This window comes from Tuber melanosporum (assembly GCF_000151645.1).
Source record: "Tuber melanosporum whole genome shotgun sequence assembly, scaffold_26, strain Mel28".
NCBI lineage: Eukaryota > Fungi > Ascomycota > Pezizomycetes > Pezizales > Tuberaceae > Tuber > Tuber melanosporum.
In genome coordinates this window covers 783,157-796,984 of record NW_003298930.1, presented here as the reverse complement: position 1 = coordinate 796,984, position 13,828 = coordinate 783,157, and the positions used below count along the sequence as shown (strand labels likewise).

At 47.4% G+C, this 13,828-nt stretch overlaps 7 protein-coding genes; 4 read left to right on the top strand and 3 right to left on the bottom strand.

The window, feature by feature from the left end:
- Window positions 1-1,379: 1,379 nt before the first annotated feature.
- Window positions 1,380-3,056, top strand: GSTUM_00006408001 (uncharacterized protein). XM_002838580.2 has 5 exons: window positions 1,380-1,699; window positions 1,793-1,880; window positions 1,955-2,083; window positions 2,149-2,455; window positions 2,541-3,056. The coding sequence occupies exons 1-5, from the start codon at window positions 1,428-1,430 to the stop codon at window positions 2,960-2,962; spliced, it is 1,218 nt and encodes a 405-aa protein (XP_002838626.1). The 5' UTR covers window positions 1,380-1,427; the 3' UTR covers window positions 2,963-3,056.
- A 651-nt stretch (window positions 3,057-3,707) lies between these two features.
- On the top strand, window positions 3,708-4,430 carry GSTUM_00006407001 (uncharacterized protein). XM_002838579.2 has 2 exons: window positions 3,708-3,955; window positions 4,012-4,430. The coding sequence occupies exons 1-2, from the start codon at window positions 3,743-3,745 to the stop codon at window positions 4,333-4,335; spliced, it is 537 nt and encodes a 178-aa protein (XP_002838625.1). The 5' UTR covers window positions 3,708-3,742; the 3' UTR covers window positions 4,336-4,430.
- Window positions 4,431-4,700: 270 nt separating this feature from the next.
- On the bottom strand, window positions 4,701-5,431 carry GSTUM_00006406001 (60S ribosomal protein L32; the record flags this gene model as incomplete). Its single annotated transcript, XM_002838578.2, has 4 exons — window positions 4,701-4,888; window positions 4,941-5,062; window positions 5,163-5,268; window positions 5,373-5,431. 4 exons carry the CDS (start codon window positions 5,429-5,431, stop codon window positions 4,780-4,782), a joined length of 396 nt encoding a protein of 131 aa, XP_002838624.1. The 3' UTR covers window positions 4,701-4,779.
- Window positions 5,432-5,969: 538 nt separating this feature from the next.
- GSTUM_00006405001 (uncharacterized protein) lies at window positions 5,970-6,132 on the top strand (the record flags this gene model as incomplete). Its single annotated transcript, XM_002838577.1, has 2 exons — window positions 5,970-5,997; window positions 6,053-6,132. The coding sequence occupies 2 exons, from the start codon at window positions 5,970-5,972 to the stop codon at window positions 6,130-6,132; spliced, it is 108 nt and encodes a 35-aa protein (XP_002838623.1).
- Window positions 6,133-6,143: 11 nt separating this feature from the next.
- Window positions 6,144-9,944, top strand: GSTUM_00006404001 (uncharacterized protein; the record flags this gene model as incomplete). Its single annotated transcript, XM_002838576.1, has 9 exons — window positions 6,144-6,173; window positions 6,226-6,354; window positions 6,413-6,796; window positions 6,874-7,357; window positions 7,408-7,970; window positions 8,021-8,470; window positions 8,534-8,792; window positions 8,847-9,636; window positions 9,698-9,944. The coding sequence occupies 9 exons, from the start codon at window positions 6,144-6,146 to the stop codon at window positions 9,942-9,944; spliced, it is 3,336 nt and encodes a 1,111-aa protein (XP_002838622.1).
- Window positions 9,945-10,725: 781 nt separating this feature from the next.
- On the bottom strand, window positions 10,726-12,257 carry GSTUM_00006403001 (uncharacterized protein; the record flags this gene model as incomplete). XM_002838575.2 has 4 exons in its annotated part: window positions 11,864-12,257; window positions 11,485-11,756; window positions 11,320-11,428; window positions 10,726-11,261 (listed from the first exon to the last, which is right to left on the bottom strand). The coding sequence occupies exons 1-4, from the start codon at window positions 12,099-12,101 to the stop codon at window positions 10,726-10,728; spliced, it is 1,155 nt and encodes a 384-aa protein (XP_002838621.1). The 5' UTR covers window positions 12,102-12,257.
- Window positions 12,258-12,554: 297 nt separating this feature from the next.
- GSTUM_00006402001 (uncharacterized protein) lies at window positions 12,555-13,690 on the bottom strand. XM_002838574.2 has 2 exons: window positions 13,272-13,690; window positions 12,555-13,207 (listed from the first exon to the last, which is right to left on the bottom strand). Exons 1-2 carry the CDS (start codon window positions 13,548-13,550, stop codon window positions 12,872-12,874), a joined length of 615 nt encoding a protein of 204 aa, XP_002838620.1. The 5' UTR covers window positions 13,551-13,690; the 3' UTR covers window positions 12,555-12,871.
- Window positions 13,691-13,828: the final 138 nt, after the last annotated feature.

The following is a 13,828-nucleotide window of genomic DNA, read 5'->3' as shown; positions in this document are numbered from 1 at the left end:
ATTACATGCTATGAGAGAAGTTTAGCTTCCAACTTTTAGGCAATTGCCTGAGCCTGCAGTATTGCCAAGTATGAGTCCACCATGCATAAACCCTAAAAAATCAAGCCCTCAGCTGCAGAATATTTTCAAATTATTAATCCTACTCTTTGGGCATATATTTTCTTTTCTGATAGGTGATATAGTCATAATACCTCCAATATTGTAGAATCTGTCAACTTTGTACTGAAGTTATACCATGAGATGTTTATTGTGGAGCTTCTGAACTCTATTTGGTATAAGCTTATGGGGCTAAGATTTGATCGCTATCAATTTGCTTCCAGTTCAGCTGTGGGAGTTCCTTATACAACATTTTATATCAAAGCTTTAGGAGAGAGTAGGATATAGGCTCAGCAAAATATTGCTAGAATAACTAATCTTATTTACAGTCATGTTACTCAGCCCAATAGTATGTTCAAAATAGTCAACCTGGAGATGACTACTTGCTCCTGTAGTAACTATCAAGAAAATGGCATCTCATATGGGCATGCACTTACTTGCATTATGAGTCTTCACTTGGTATGCGGTCCTATTTCTTAATACTTTTTCATAAGTTAATACAGAACTCTCTAGCCAATTCAGAATTATTTACTAAAAATTCTATCAATTGCCACCTGGAAAGCAACCTATGAGACAAATATTCTACCAGTAGATATCTCAAACTTGGAACCTAATCCTCTACTACCGCCCCAGGTACCAGTTCCAGGGATAATTCCTATTGCTAATCATGTTGAACCTCCACTTACTCGCTCACCCCAGGGACTTCCACACAAAGAAAGAATACGAGTAGGAGAGATATGACAATGGCAGCTTTTGGGAAATCTTATTGATCTAGAGTTTCCAGCCTGTTCCTGGCCTTGATGTTCAACGTGCAGGGGAACTGGTCACAATTCTGCTACCTGTCGCTAACTACACTCTTAGGGACTTTCAAGGGAAGGCGATTGCCCCTGCAGATACTGTCATCTAAAGGAACAGCCCCATTTTTGCCAAACAGGCTCTGAGTCTTAGCAGTAATCTTTGTATTTTCTATACCTACTTTCTTGTATCTTAGATTTAGCACTATAGGAAGAAAAAAAAAACCCCCGCACTATATTTCACTATCAGATCAGCGTTCAATCTTATAAGATCTTGTAGCATTAGAGACCTTTGCCGTAATAATAATCATTTTTATGCATAATAATAATTATTATTATCATAATATTATTATGGGAGCGAGAGTACCGGTAGACGCTTTAGGGTTAGGTGCCGATCATCGCACAAATGCAATATGGTAGACATAATTTAAGGTTCAATCCAGCTGAACGCCAAGGCGGAAGGCACAAACAGATTACCAACTTGTGTCCCACCACCAGCAAGCAAGCTTAACTCTGCATCACAGACTGACTGACTCCATGGGCAGAATTCCCAACGACAGACTACGAATCGCCCAATCTCCGCCAGAGATGCACAGTACGCAGCCAGCTCCCTCGCGGCGCTCGACATCTCCGAGCTCCACACATTCACAGAACTTCAGCAACACTTACATCCAGCGATCACGACCGTATCTGACGGATCAGCAGATCGAAGAACGCTCACGAAGGGACTCGCAGACGGAGGCAAAAGAAACTAGCACACGGCTAAATGCCTGCGCCTGGATCATGCAACTTGGTCATGCCCTACAGTTGTAGGTTTTTTTTTTTTCCTCCCGCTCGCTCTCGGCGCTCCCGGCAAACAATGTCAACAACTAACGGCTGCTGGTTGCGGCCGGTGATCGCAGTCCCATTCGAACAATGGCTACAGCTATGATACTGTACCATCGGTCGCGGTTATTTTCCCGGAATCCCTACTCTGAGCAGCAGTACGTGGTATGTATTTAGCTCCGAGATTGTAGCGGGGTGGGTTCACGAGTTCTGATTATTAAAAAAAAAAACCCCCGCAGGATGTAGCGGTGGCAGCGCTCTTCGTGGCATGCAAAATCGAGGACACGTTGAAGAAGTCGAGGGAGATACTCGCTACAAGTTATAATATGCGGCATCCGCAGCATGAGCCGATTAATTCTGATTCCTCGGTGGGTTACTGATGTTCCTTTTGCTACTTGGCAGTCGGGCGATTATTGATGAGGGGAAGGCGTAGATTTTGGACGAGACGGTAAAGCGCATCATCGGGATTGAGCGCGTTATTCTTGAGTCCTCATCTTTTGACTTCCGATACAGACACGCTCAGCCGTTCCTCATCAAGTTTGCGAAGAAGTTTGGATGCTCGAAGGCACTCACGCAGTTGGCATGGGATATATCCGTGGATGTGTACAAGACACTCTCGCCGCTGAAGGCCACTCCGCATGTCCTTGCACTCGCCTCGTTGGATCTTGCGATGAGGCTGGAGGATCAGAGGGTCGAGATTGAGTACGAGAAGTTTGAAGCTAGTCGGGAGGTTGTGCTCTGTGAGTTACCCAAAACCCCTGGCATACGTGGGATCTGAGCAAGAAGAACAAGGCTAATATGGTGAAAAATTGGAAAAATAAATAGCCGTAATCGATGACCTCCTGGAGCTATACACTAGCCACAAGATCCAAACTATCGTCGGATTGAATTACGATAGCAATGTCTACCTCACCCAGCGTATCCAGCTGAACAAAGAGCGAACACCCTACACAAATGGCCACTCAAGCCAGAACGGAACAAGCTCCAATAGCAGCAGCCACCAAAACAATCACAGCAACAACAATCACTACATCCACCCAAGCCGAGACTTCCTAAATACCTCCCCAGCAGAGTCCATCCCACCCACCGTCGTACCCACCGAGCGTGGAACCTATGGCACCATCCGTTTCATGATCGACCCTGCAAGAGAAAGGACCGAGAAGGAACAAATGAATGACTCGGGTAGATCCAAAGAGTTTGCATCACCAAATGGAGTGGTTGTTAGTCCTTGGAGTGGGAGATCTTAGAAAAGATGAAAAAATAAAAAATAAAAAATATTTTTTGTTAAAAACAAAAGGAAAGGAATGATAAAAAAAAATTAAATTCACACCCTTCTTCTCAATTAAATTTAAGAATAATAATGAGGTATTATAACTCAAAGGTTCGTTTGTGCATATATATGTTGTTTCGTTTTGTTTGCTTGTTCGCTTCATAAGGCATTCTAAAGGTACTTCCCCGCGACAATAGCTTTGGGAGGGGCAGAATTTCTCTTTTCGATTCCACGCTTTTTCTGTGTGTGTTCGTGCGTTCGTTTGTTGTTGGGAATTGGTGGTCATCATAAGGGAGGGGAGGAGGTGGATTAGTTAGTTGGTTGGTTTATTGATGGACGATGTGAGGTTCATCAAGAACTCGGGTCATGTTAGTTTATACATCTGTATGTTGATAACCGCAGTAGGGGTGGGTGCCAGGCAGCCCGCTTGAATTATGATAATAATTATTGTAATATTACTATACAGTCTAGTACAAGTGTAGTCACACTATCTTCGTGAATTGATGGAATTATGATGCATGCTGCTTGGCCGCATAATATGATACCCGTGGTATGATACCGTCTATCCACTATCATGGGAATGAGTGATGACAGATGACGCACCTCCCCGTGCATCCATCCATCCATAATCGGTTGGTTGGGGGGCGCTACCGAAGCCATTAGACCTAGATTACGGCTTGAAAGCACTCCAACCCACCTACCAGCCAACCAACCCTCTCACCACAAAAACGATACCATCACCAGCAACAACTCAAACATGTCTCCCGCCAAAAGACTATTAACAACCCTCCTCCTTCCGAGGCTCTCAACGGGCACTCCCATATCCAGAAGGAAAATCGCAACCATCCCGACGCACCTCCACGCCCCACCCTTCTTCTGCACTCCACCGCGACAACAACCACCGCTATCGGTATCGAAGAGATACTCCACCGCCCAATCACCAAACACAAAGCTCTACGATTATGAAGCCGTACTCTTCCCCCTCACCCCCCCCCCCGACCTTCCCCGGCTAACCCCCCTCCGCAGATCAAATCCCTGACAAAAACCTACCCACGAACATGTGCCCTGATCGACGTCCGCGAGCCCGCGGAATTCGCTGCGGGCGCTATACCCATGGCAGTTAATATCCCCATCGCGTCATCGCCCGACGCGCTCACGCTGTCGCCGGAGGAGTTCGAGGATCGGTTTGGCTTTGCGAAGCCGGAGTTGGAGAAGGAGGTTGTGTTTTATTGTAAAGCTGGGATCAGGAGTTCTGCTGCGGCGCAGGTTGCGGTTGGAGTTGGATATCGGCGGGTTGGAGAGTATAGGGGGAGTTGGGTTGATTGGGAGAAGAGGGAGAGGGGGGATTGAGGAATTGGGCAGGTTGGGTTTCCGGGGAAAGGGAGCGCGGTTGTTAGGTGTGGGATTGGTTGGGGGTGGGATGAAAATGTCTGGTTTGGATCATTGGCTGGGGGGTGTTACGATAGCTGAGGTCATTTCCGACGACTGGCTCCCAGTACAGTGCTGTCACACTCTATCAAGCTTCCTTCCATTTTTCGTTCACTAGCTCAGATAGGTGCTGTCATCTGGCCCCGCATATATATAGATAAAGCTCAATGAAAAAAACCTCCCAGGTATCATACCCAGAGACTCGCAAATGCCGAATTATACACAGCGGAAGAGCCTATACCAGCGGAACAGGAACCACCGGGTAGATTTCACCCAACCAGTTTTTACTTTTTTGAATTCCCTGTATGATAACAAAAAGGAAAGGGGAAAGGGAAAAGAAGAAAAAAAAACTCCAGAACAACCCATTTAAGCATCGGTCGTAACCCTTCCCTTAGGATTGGTGACCTTGACGCCCAATGTCCTAGCCTTGGCAATGATCTCGATACGCTTCCGGGATGAAACAGCGTGGCCGATCCTATATACTAGTTAGCTATGTATGCTATGACTGGGTTCTAGAGAATTCGTACTCGGCAGCATATGTCTTGTTGTGCATGAGAAGGAGGTCGAGGTCGGAGGTGTTCTGGACAAGGAATGCCTTGTGCCCAGAAGGCATCATGTGGCGGGTCTTCTTGTTAGATCCAAAACCGATCTATAATCACCCCCAGCATGCAGCGGTCAGATAACGAACTCCAATCATACTACAACCCTCCCCAAGTTCCTCAGCCTTCCCTCCGAGAGTTCGAACGTACCGAGGGCATGACGGCCTGTCCCTTGAAGCGCCTTCTAACTCTGTTATCGATACCTTTGGGTTTCCTCCATGCCGCCTTGACTGTCTTGTAGCGGTCGCTTTGGTGGCTATCGTTTTCGCAATAACGTTAGTCCCGTGCCCATAATTTTCCTTTATCTCTCCCCCGCAGTCGCAGTTCGAATCGCAGGAGCAGGCGGAGAGAGGTTCTTACCGATTGAACCTCTTGGTCCGCTTCTTGACGATCGGGATATGCTTTTTGGCAGCGGTCATCTTAATGGCGAGAAAAAAAATAGTCAGAATAACAGAATTTTCTAGCGAGAATTTCCCCAGCATGTAGTGAGTGCTCACCTTGTCGAAAAATCGGAGGTTGGTGGAAAAAGGGGTGTTGCTGTCGGTCGGTAGTCGTAAATTGATGGACAAGCTCTGGGAATTCAGCCCACCAAACAATTTTTGCGGAGGTGTGTTGTGCGGGGATTTAATGTGACTGTCTTCTTACCCTACCTGAGTAAAAAACCCTGTGGCCCAGTCTTTGGAGTCTTGGCGGTAGCAATGAGCGTGGAGGTTACTAAGCCCCGCTAATGAAACAAGGTTGTCGGCTGCACGTGTTAGCGCGCGGTGGATAACAGCCAAAACAAATCCCATAAACACAAAAATAACAGACTCAATCGACCTTTAACCACTACCTCCCCCGCCATTCTCACCACTGACCAACATGAGGGTCGTTGAAATTATTATCGATGCAGGTATTCCCGGATGGAGAGTGTACTATGCTGGCGACTAACGCTGTTGTTCTAGGGCTTTAAATCCTATGCGGTCCGAACAGTCATTACCGGATGGTGAGTCCCTTCACTTTGCTCGACTAAAGCCTTTTCAAGCTAAATGCTCTCATAGGGATGAGAGCTTCAATTCAATCACCGGCCTCAACGGTAGCGGTAAATCGAACATCTTGGATGCGATATGCTTTGTCCTAGGGATCACAAACATGACAACCGTTCGTGCGCAGAATCTTCAGGTACGTAACCTCGCTCACTCTTCTCGCTTCCCAAGCCCTAACTTGGTTACAGGATCTGATTTACAAACGTGGGCAAGCTGGTGTGACGAAAGCGAGTGTTACTATAGTCTTTGATAACTCAGACAAAGCAAAGAGTCCCATAAATTACCAAGATTTCGCACAAATAAGTGTCACTCGACAAGTATGATCCTTGACCGATCCTTGAGGCTGTTTGGGAGTGGTGCTGAATCTTTGGGTAGATTGTATTAGGGGGAACGAGCAAGTACCTCATCAACGGCTCTAGAACCCAGCAGCATGTTGTCCAGACACTGTTCCAGAGCGTCCAGCTCAATATCAACAACCCGAATTTCCTTATCATGCAAGGTCGAATCACCAAGGTGCTGAACATGAAGCCTACAGAAATTCTATCGATGATCGAAGAAGCTGCGGGGACCCGAATGTTTGAGGACCGAAGAGATAAGGCATTAAAGACTATGTCAAAGAAGGATAAGAAAGTCGAGGAGATCAACGAACTTCTAAAGGAGGAGATTGAACCCAAGTTGGACAAACTGAAAATGGATAAGCGAGCATTCTTGGACTTCCAACAGGCGCAGAGTGATTTAGAACGATTGACGAAGATTGTTGTCGCGCATGACTACCTTAAGAACCAGGCAAGCTTTCCCTCGGCCGAACTGTGGAATCCGTCCTAACCACTCAATAGGAGAAAGTCAACCGCTCGGCAGCCGATCTAGAAGCGAAGAAGCAGCGCGGGAAAGACATAGACGATTCCGCCAAGCGACTGAAATTCGAAATAGAAAATCTCGCGGAAGACATTAAGAGAGTCAAGCAACAGCGGGAGAGGGAGCTTAGGAAGGGAGGGAAATTTCAGGCACTTGAAGATGAAGTGAAGGAGATGTCCCACGATGCTGTTCGACTTACAACTGTGCTCGACCTGAAATCGAGTAGTATAAATGAAGAGAAAAAGAAGCGGAAGGAAATTGAGAAGAGTGTCAAGGAGATGGAAAAATCGTTGGCGGATAAGACGAGAATATATGATCAGCTGAAGGAGGGGTACGATGCAGCGAAGGCTGAATTCGATGCGTTGAGCGGAGAGGCTGAGAAAAAGGAGGAGCTTCTGCAGACCCTATTAACAGGGGTGGCTTCGAAAGAAGGTCAGGAAAGCGGTTATCAAAATCAGTTGCAAGGTTAGGGAACCGGCTCTACTCCAGAGACATAGGGGCTAATAGCTTCGTAGAAGCAAAGCTGCGAGTTAGTGCAGCGGCAACGGAGCAAGAACAAGCCAAGCTGAAGATATCCCATTTTGAGAAGAGGATTAAGGAAGAGGAGCCGAGGGCAAAGAAGGCCAAAGAACAGAACGCAACGCTTTACAAGGAGCTGGATGGTCTACGAGCAGCTGCAAAGAAGCTCGAGGCCGACTTAAAGAAGCTTGGCTATGAGGGTGGAAAGGAGGAAGACATGCATAAACAAGAAGCAACTCTGCAGACCAGGATTAGGGAGCTTCAGGAACAAGCCGATGGGCTAAAACGGCGAGTCGCTAATATTGACTTCAACTATTCTGATCCTACTCCGAACTTTGATAGATCGAAAGTTAAGGGTTTGGTCGCACAATTGTTCACTCTTGACGAGGATAAAGCGGAGGCGGGGACCGCCCTGGAGATTACTGCTGGGGGAAGGTTGTACAATGTTGTTGTCGACACACAGGTCACAGGTACCCAACTGCTGGAGAATGGGCGGTTAAGAAAGCGGGTTACAATCATTCCCCTCAATAAGATTGCAGCATTCAGAGCTTCTGCCGAGGTGACTAAAATTTATGATTGCTTATGACTTGGGCTGACTCTCGTTGGTAGAAAATTGCAACCGCCAAACGCCTCGCTCCTGGGAAAGTTCACCTGGCCCTCTCGTTGATAGGCTATGATGAGGAGATATCCGCAGCAATGGAGTTCGTCTTTGGATCTACACTCATCTGTGCGGATTCAGAGACAGCTAAGACAGTCACCTTTGACCCCAATGTTCGAATGAGATCGGTGACTCTTGAAGGTGATGTCTATGATCCTTCCGGAACTCTGTCCGGGGGATCTGCTCCGAACTCTAGTGGGGTTTTGGTCACCCTTCAGAAGCTCAATGGCTTGAATCGACAAATCGAACAGCACCGCATGGAACTACATGAATTGCAACAGATAATGGCCAGAGAGAAAAAGAAGATGGATATGATTAAGAAGGTTAAGCAAGAGCTAGACCTGAAGAACCACGAGATCGGCCTGACAGAGGAGCAGATTAACAGCAATTCTTCATCTAACGTATGTCACCAGTTTTGCATTGGTTTATCTTACGAACGGGCGGTAGCTAACTATTTTTGATAGATCATTCAAGCTGTCGAAGAAATGAAAGAGAATATTGTGCAATTGAAGAAAGAAATCGTCGAGGCGAAGGCACGGCAAGCCCAGGCCAAAACCGATGTGAAGAATATCGAGCGAGATATGAATGAGTTTAAGAATAATAAGGGTGGAAAACTTGCTGAGCTCCGAGTTTCAGTTGAGTCTTTGAAGAAACAAGTCAGCAAACAATCGCAGATAATGAAAGCCGTGCAAAAGGAGTACCAGGGCGCACAACTTGAAAGAGGTAACCTTCAGTTCAGAGCTTCCTTTTCTGTGCACTTCTAATCCTTCGTTTTAGAACAAGCTGGAGGTGATCTCGCAGCTTCCCGAGAGCAGCTCGAGGAGGCAGATATGACACTTAGATCTATGCAAGATGAAGTCGCCGAACTCAAAAAAGAACAGGCCAAGATCAAGGATCTTCATGATGTAGCACTCGCCCAACTAGAAGATGAGCGCGCTAAGCTCACAGGTTTTGACGAAGAGCTTAGAGAGCTTGAGAGTGCTACTCGCTCCAAAAACGCACGTCTCGCCGAAGAAGCATTAGAAAAGCAGAAGCTTGGCCACGAAATCGAAAGATTCCACAAAGACCAGCAAACTGCCACAGAGCTGGTAGCCAGAATGGAGCGCGAGCATGAGTGGATCGAAGACGAGAAGGAGCAATTTGGCCGTCCGGGGACACCCTACGACTTCAAGGGCCAAAACATCAGCGAGTGTCGTTCCTCGCTCAAGAAGCTCACCGAGAGGTCCCAGAACATGAAGAAGAAGATCAATCCCAAGGTCATGAACATGATCGACTCTGTTGAGAAGAAGGAGCAAGCTCTCAAGAATATGTTGCGGACCGTCATCAAGGACAAGAAAAAGATCGAGGATACTATCCTCAGTCTGGACAAGTACAAGAAGGAGGCGCTCGAGAAGACCTGGAAGAAAGTCACGGGAGACTTTGGCCAGATATTCGCAGAACTTCTGCCAGGCAGTTTCGCAAAATTGGAACCGCCGGAGGGAAAAGATGTCTCTGCCGGTCTCGAAGTCAAGGTGTCTCTCGGAAAGGTCTGGAAACAGAGCTTGACGGAATTAAGTGGAGGACAACGGTTAGCCTGCCCTCTCCTCCCACTTCCCTCATTTGCTAACAGCTGAAAAAAAAACCCACAGATCCCTAATAGCCCTTTCCCTGATCATGGCTCTTCTCCAATTCAAGCCAGCTCCCATGTATATCCTCGACGAAGTGGACGCAGCGCTGGACCTCTCGCACACTCAGAACATAGGAAGACTGATCAAGACGCGCTTCAAAGGGTCGCAATTCATTGTGGTCAGCTTGAAGGATGGCATGTTCCAGAATGCGAATCGCGTGTTTAGGACCAGGTTCGTTGATGGGACTTCGGTCGTCCAGACTATGTAGTACTACTACTAGTAGTAGTAGCGGTGGTGCTGTTCTTAGTTTCCCGTCTACTCCCCTTGTTCTCGGCTTTGTAGAGACCTTACGATTAGTATATCAGTGGTTTATGATTTCCATTTTTAGTTATTTTTTTCTTTTCTTCTCTCTTCAAATGTCTTTGATGGGTTATGATGAGATTTCTAGGTGCAATATAATACGTAGCGGGAGTTTTGTGTCGGGCGCCCACTTTTGGTTAATTTACTCGTGATGGTTGGATGGTATGGCGCTGTAACTCTTGCTTTCGGGGAATAATATCACGAGTTGGTGAAATTGTGTTTCTCGATTACACCACTGCCGAATGCGGGACCCGATAAGCACAGTATTGTACGAGCAGTGGAGGCAATAACTAGGGTAGAATGAATAATCCTCAACCCGTGGTGAAATTATACTTGTACAATTTCCTACTCTACCGTCTTTCTCAAAGACCTCCCCTCGCTCAAGATGGCAGTGGTAATTTCCTTTGCCTCATTCATAGATTGAATGGATCACCAAGGTAATATAAAACAAACTCTATCCCGAAGAAGAAAAGTAGAGTGTTTCACATAAAAGCAAGGAAAGAAGCCCGAAAATCAAACTCCCATCCACCCCAAAAAACGCCTTTAAGAGATAAAAGAGAAGGGGAAAGATTTGGAGAGGTAATACTATTACAGGTATCATAATGGGGGGAAAGAAAAGAAAAATGCCATAAAATGCCCCCCCCCAGCTAAGTCAACTAGAAAACTCAGTATGAATCTTTTTCGCACTTCTATGCCCCAATAGCCAAACATTCATCCAACAATCCCTTCAACTGCTTCCGATCCTCGACTGCGGCGCCCTCCCAGTCGCCTGCATCCACCTCATCGGGAAAGACGATCTCGCTTTCAACCTCGTAATCCCTCTCGAACCAGCCTCCAGCCATAATCCTCTTTTGGCTCAAGGGCAGTTGTGCGAGTAAGTTATCGCCGAGGGTGAGACTTAGCCTGACATCGTGCATGCTTAACAGCGGGCGTTCGTTGGGGGGGGTCCAGCGGCCCTTCGGGTGGAGCTTGCGGTACTTGTCGGTCTGGATGTAGTTGGGGCCGTTGGAGCGGACGCGGGAGATGATGGTTGAGAGGATTTCCTTGACGAAGGTCTCCGCCGCCACGTTCATGAAGTTTGCGGCTTCGGGGGTGCAGCCGCCGGGAACACCTTCTTCGTAACATATTGGGAGCATGCGTTGGCGGATGTTCTCGACGTCCGGGAATTCGCCGGATTCGCTGGAGAGGGCCATCGCGTAGCGGTTTTTGATCTCGGACTCCCAGTCTTTGGGGGAGGGGAAGTGTCAGCTAGTAAGAAAGGACGGAGGGGAAGGTGGGAGTACTTGTTTTAAGACCCGCACTCATCGGAGGAGGAGCTTCGGGGATCTTGACCTGCTTTGCCAAATGGTAATCTTGTAGCATACTACCGAGCATATCTTCAACGTCTCCCAGCTGTCTGTCGTCAATAGTCGCCCCCATGGACACCTAGAAGTAGAGTGGAAACGGACCGGCATAGGGACCTCCTTGATCCTCCTCCTCTCCCTGGCCAAAATCGCCATAACCTCCTTCTTCAGCCTCTTCTCATTGACGTCCCCAGCCGGCATCTTTGAAAGCGTACTTGGCTTATCAGTAGCAGACACCCATGCCGCAACATCCGTTGGTGGCAAATCCCTTGACGAATTTCCGTACATGGCTAACAACAATTGGTTATGCATTCGCACGGCGGGTCCTTTGATGAAACTTGCGATGCGCGAGGTTAACTCCTCATGATTGAGGCGACCTGGAGAACGTAGGATATATGTATGTAAGCTCCAATTCTCATCATTGTCGGACCCTACTACGCGCCCTCAAGCGCAACCTACTTAAAGGTAGAGGGAAAAAACAGACCAGTCAAAAAGCCTCCAAGAGCTTCCTTATATATTAGCCAATTTTCCAACCCGACATGAGTTTTGAGGGCTTCATAGAGTGGCTTCTCATCGATGCGAGGTACCGCTGGAGGCCCTCGGGGAGCAGCTGGTTTAGCAGTCGTTTTTGTGGCTGTTGAAGGTCCGGTTGATTTCCCGGCGGTCGGCGGGTGCGTGTTTGAGCTTGAGGTCGGACGACTCGTAGGTGTAGTTGCATCCATTGGTCACGTTTCGAGAGCGCAAGGCAAGGATTGGTGCGGGAACAGGTTGGTTGAGGATGTAGCGGGCGATGGGGGGCCTTCTTCTGTAGAAGGAAGTATTTCGTACCTACGAGAAGGAGGTTTACACGGCGGAGACCCCAGGCTGTCGAGTATAGTATTAGTAGGGAATGATGGAGGGGATAAGGAAATGAGTAGGGAAAATCTAAGAGCTTAAAGCTGGGAACTGCGGTCAAATTAAGGTTTAGTTACCCGGCGGTTGAACAAGATGAGAAGTGTAGCGGCTCTGCGCTTCCCCGACTCCGAAACTGCGTTGTAATTTATCAAGCTCATCCCGTACCGGTATTGCTTGTACGATATGGGGATGTAGCATAAGATCATCATAATTATTATACAAAAAAAAAAGGAAAAAAAAAAGGAAAAAAAAAAGATCTGAATCATAGCTAAATCTCTATATTTAAAAAGTAACTCATTATTGATTTCTTTTTTACGGAAAACGAAATACTGGTAATCCAAACACGGAACGCATTACAATCAGGCCAGTTTATGGGTAACGTAGAAACAGCAATATAGCCATGACTAGGCAAAGATGCTCTGATACGAGTATGATACTGACAGGAAAAACCCCCCCGAACCCAGTGTCCAAATAACAGAATCTCGCGCCTAGAACAAGTCAAAAGGAAAAAGAACAGTTACGGGAAGGGAAAAAAGGAAAATAACGGTTGTCACTCGGATAACTCTAACAAAAGATAAAATTGAGCTCCCCCCCACGATTATGCTTGCCCCTTGGCAGCAGCTTGCTTCTGATCCATCTCCTCCATCCTGCGTCGAGCTGCTAGGATCATTTCATCTCGCTTATTCTGGTGCGCTAGTTGTCTGTCCGACCTAGTTTGGGGAGATTTACCCCTCCCAGAGGGGGTAGACGACGAAGAAGAATCTCCTTCGTGAAGGCGGCTATGAAGGTTGTATCTGGTGATCAAATCTTGATACCCCACGGCCCGAGAAGACGAAGCTCCTGAGGGGTTGTGGGTAGCTGTACGACGCGCAGCAGCCGCAGGCGCCGGTCTGGCGGTGGAGGAATTTAAGGGAGCAGCGACAGGCGCCGGAGGCTAATAAAAACGTCAAGGTTAGCTCCTGCCCCCAACAAAGCATCCCCCGGGAGAAACCAATTACCTCAGGAAGTCCCCCAGCAGCTAGAATCTTCTCCGTCGCGATCTCAATATTTCCACCGTTCCGTATGAGCTCAGCTTGTGCGGCTGCCATAGACACTTGGGGGAACATCCCCGTCAAGAGGAGGGACTGCTCTTGTAACCTTCGCTGGTCGACAACCGGTGATCGGGTTGGCGAAACGATACTAGGATCCGAAGATTTGAAGAACCATCTGAAAACAAAATATCCTACCAGGAGACAAGCCGCGACCTGAGGCAAACCGAGACTGTCAGACTGAGACATTTAAATGTTTTACCGAGCAGTTTCTCGCCGTATGTATAAAAAGTTCGTTCGTTGGGCTTGTGATTTGGTAGTGGGTGGTGGGGTTGAGGCCCAAGAGAAGGGGGAGGAAAAGGTTGGGCGTAGTTTACAGGCGAAAAGAGTTTGATTCGGGAGCAAAAGCAGTGGCGTTGAAACCAAACCAAGCCCCGATTAACCTAGCATACAAACTGGAATGCCAACCTAACTCGAGAACTTTCCATGAAATCAATACCACGTGATATAATCAAGAATTTCCCTTG

Coding starts and splice junctions, on each gene's coding strand:
- GSTUM_00006408001 (XM_002838580.2), top strand. CDS start 1,428: ATGGGCAGAATTCCCAACGACAGACTACGAATCGCCCAATCTCCGCCA. Junction 1,700..1,792: donor CTTGGTCATGCCCTACAGTT/GTAGGTTTTTTT, acceptor CGGTGATCGCAG/TCCCATTCGAACAATGGCTA. Junction 1,881..1,954: donor ACTCTGAGCAGCAGTACGTG/GTATGTATTTAG, acceptor AAACCCCCGCAG/GATGTAGCGGTGGCAGCGCT.
- GSTUM_00006407001 (XM_002838579.2), top strand. CDS start 3,743: ATGTCTCCCGCCAAAAGACTATTAACAACCCTCCTCCTTCCGAGGCTC. Junction 3,956..4,011: donor AGCTCTACGATTATGAAGCC/GTACTCTTCCCC, acceptor CCCCCTCCGCAG/ATCAAATCCCTGACAAAAAC.
- GSTUM_00006402001 (XM_002838574.2), bottom strand. CDS start 13,550: ATGTCTCAGTCTGACAGTCTCGGTTTGCCTCAGGTCGCGGCTTGTCTC. Junction 13,208..13,271: donor CTGCTGGGGGACTTCCTGAG/GTAATTGGTTTC, acceptor CGTTTTTATTAG/CCTCCGGCGCCTGTCGCTGC.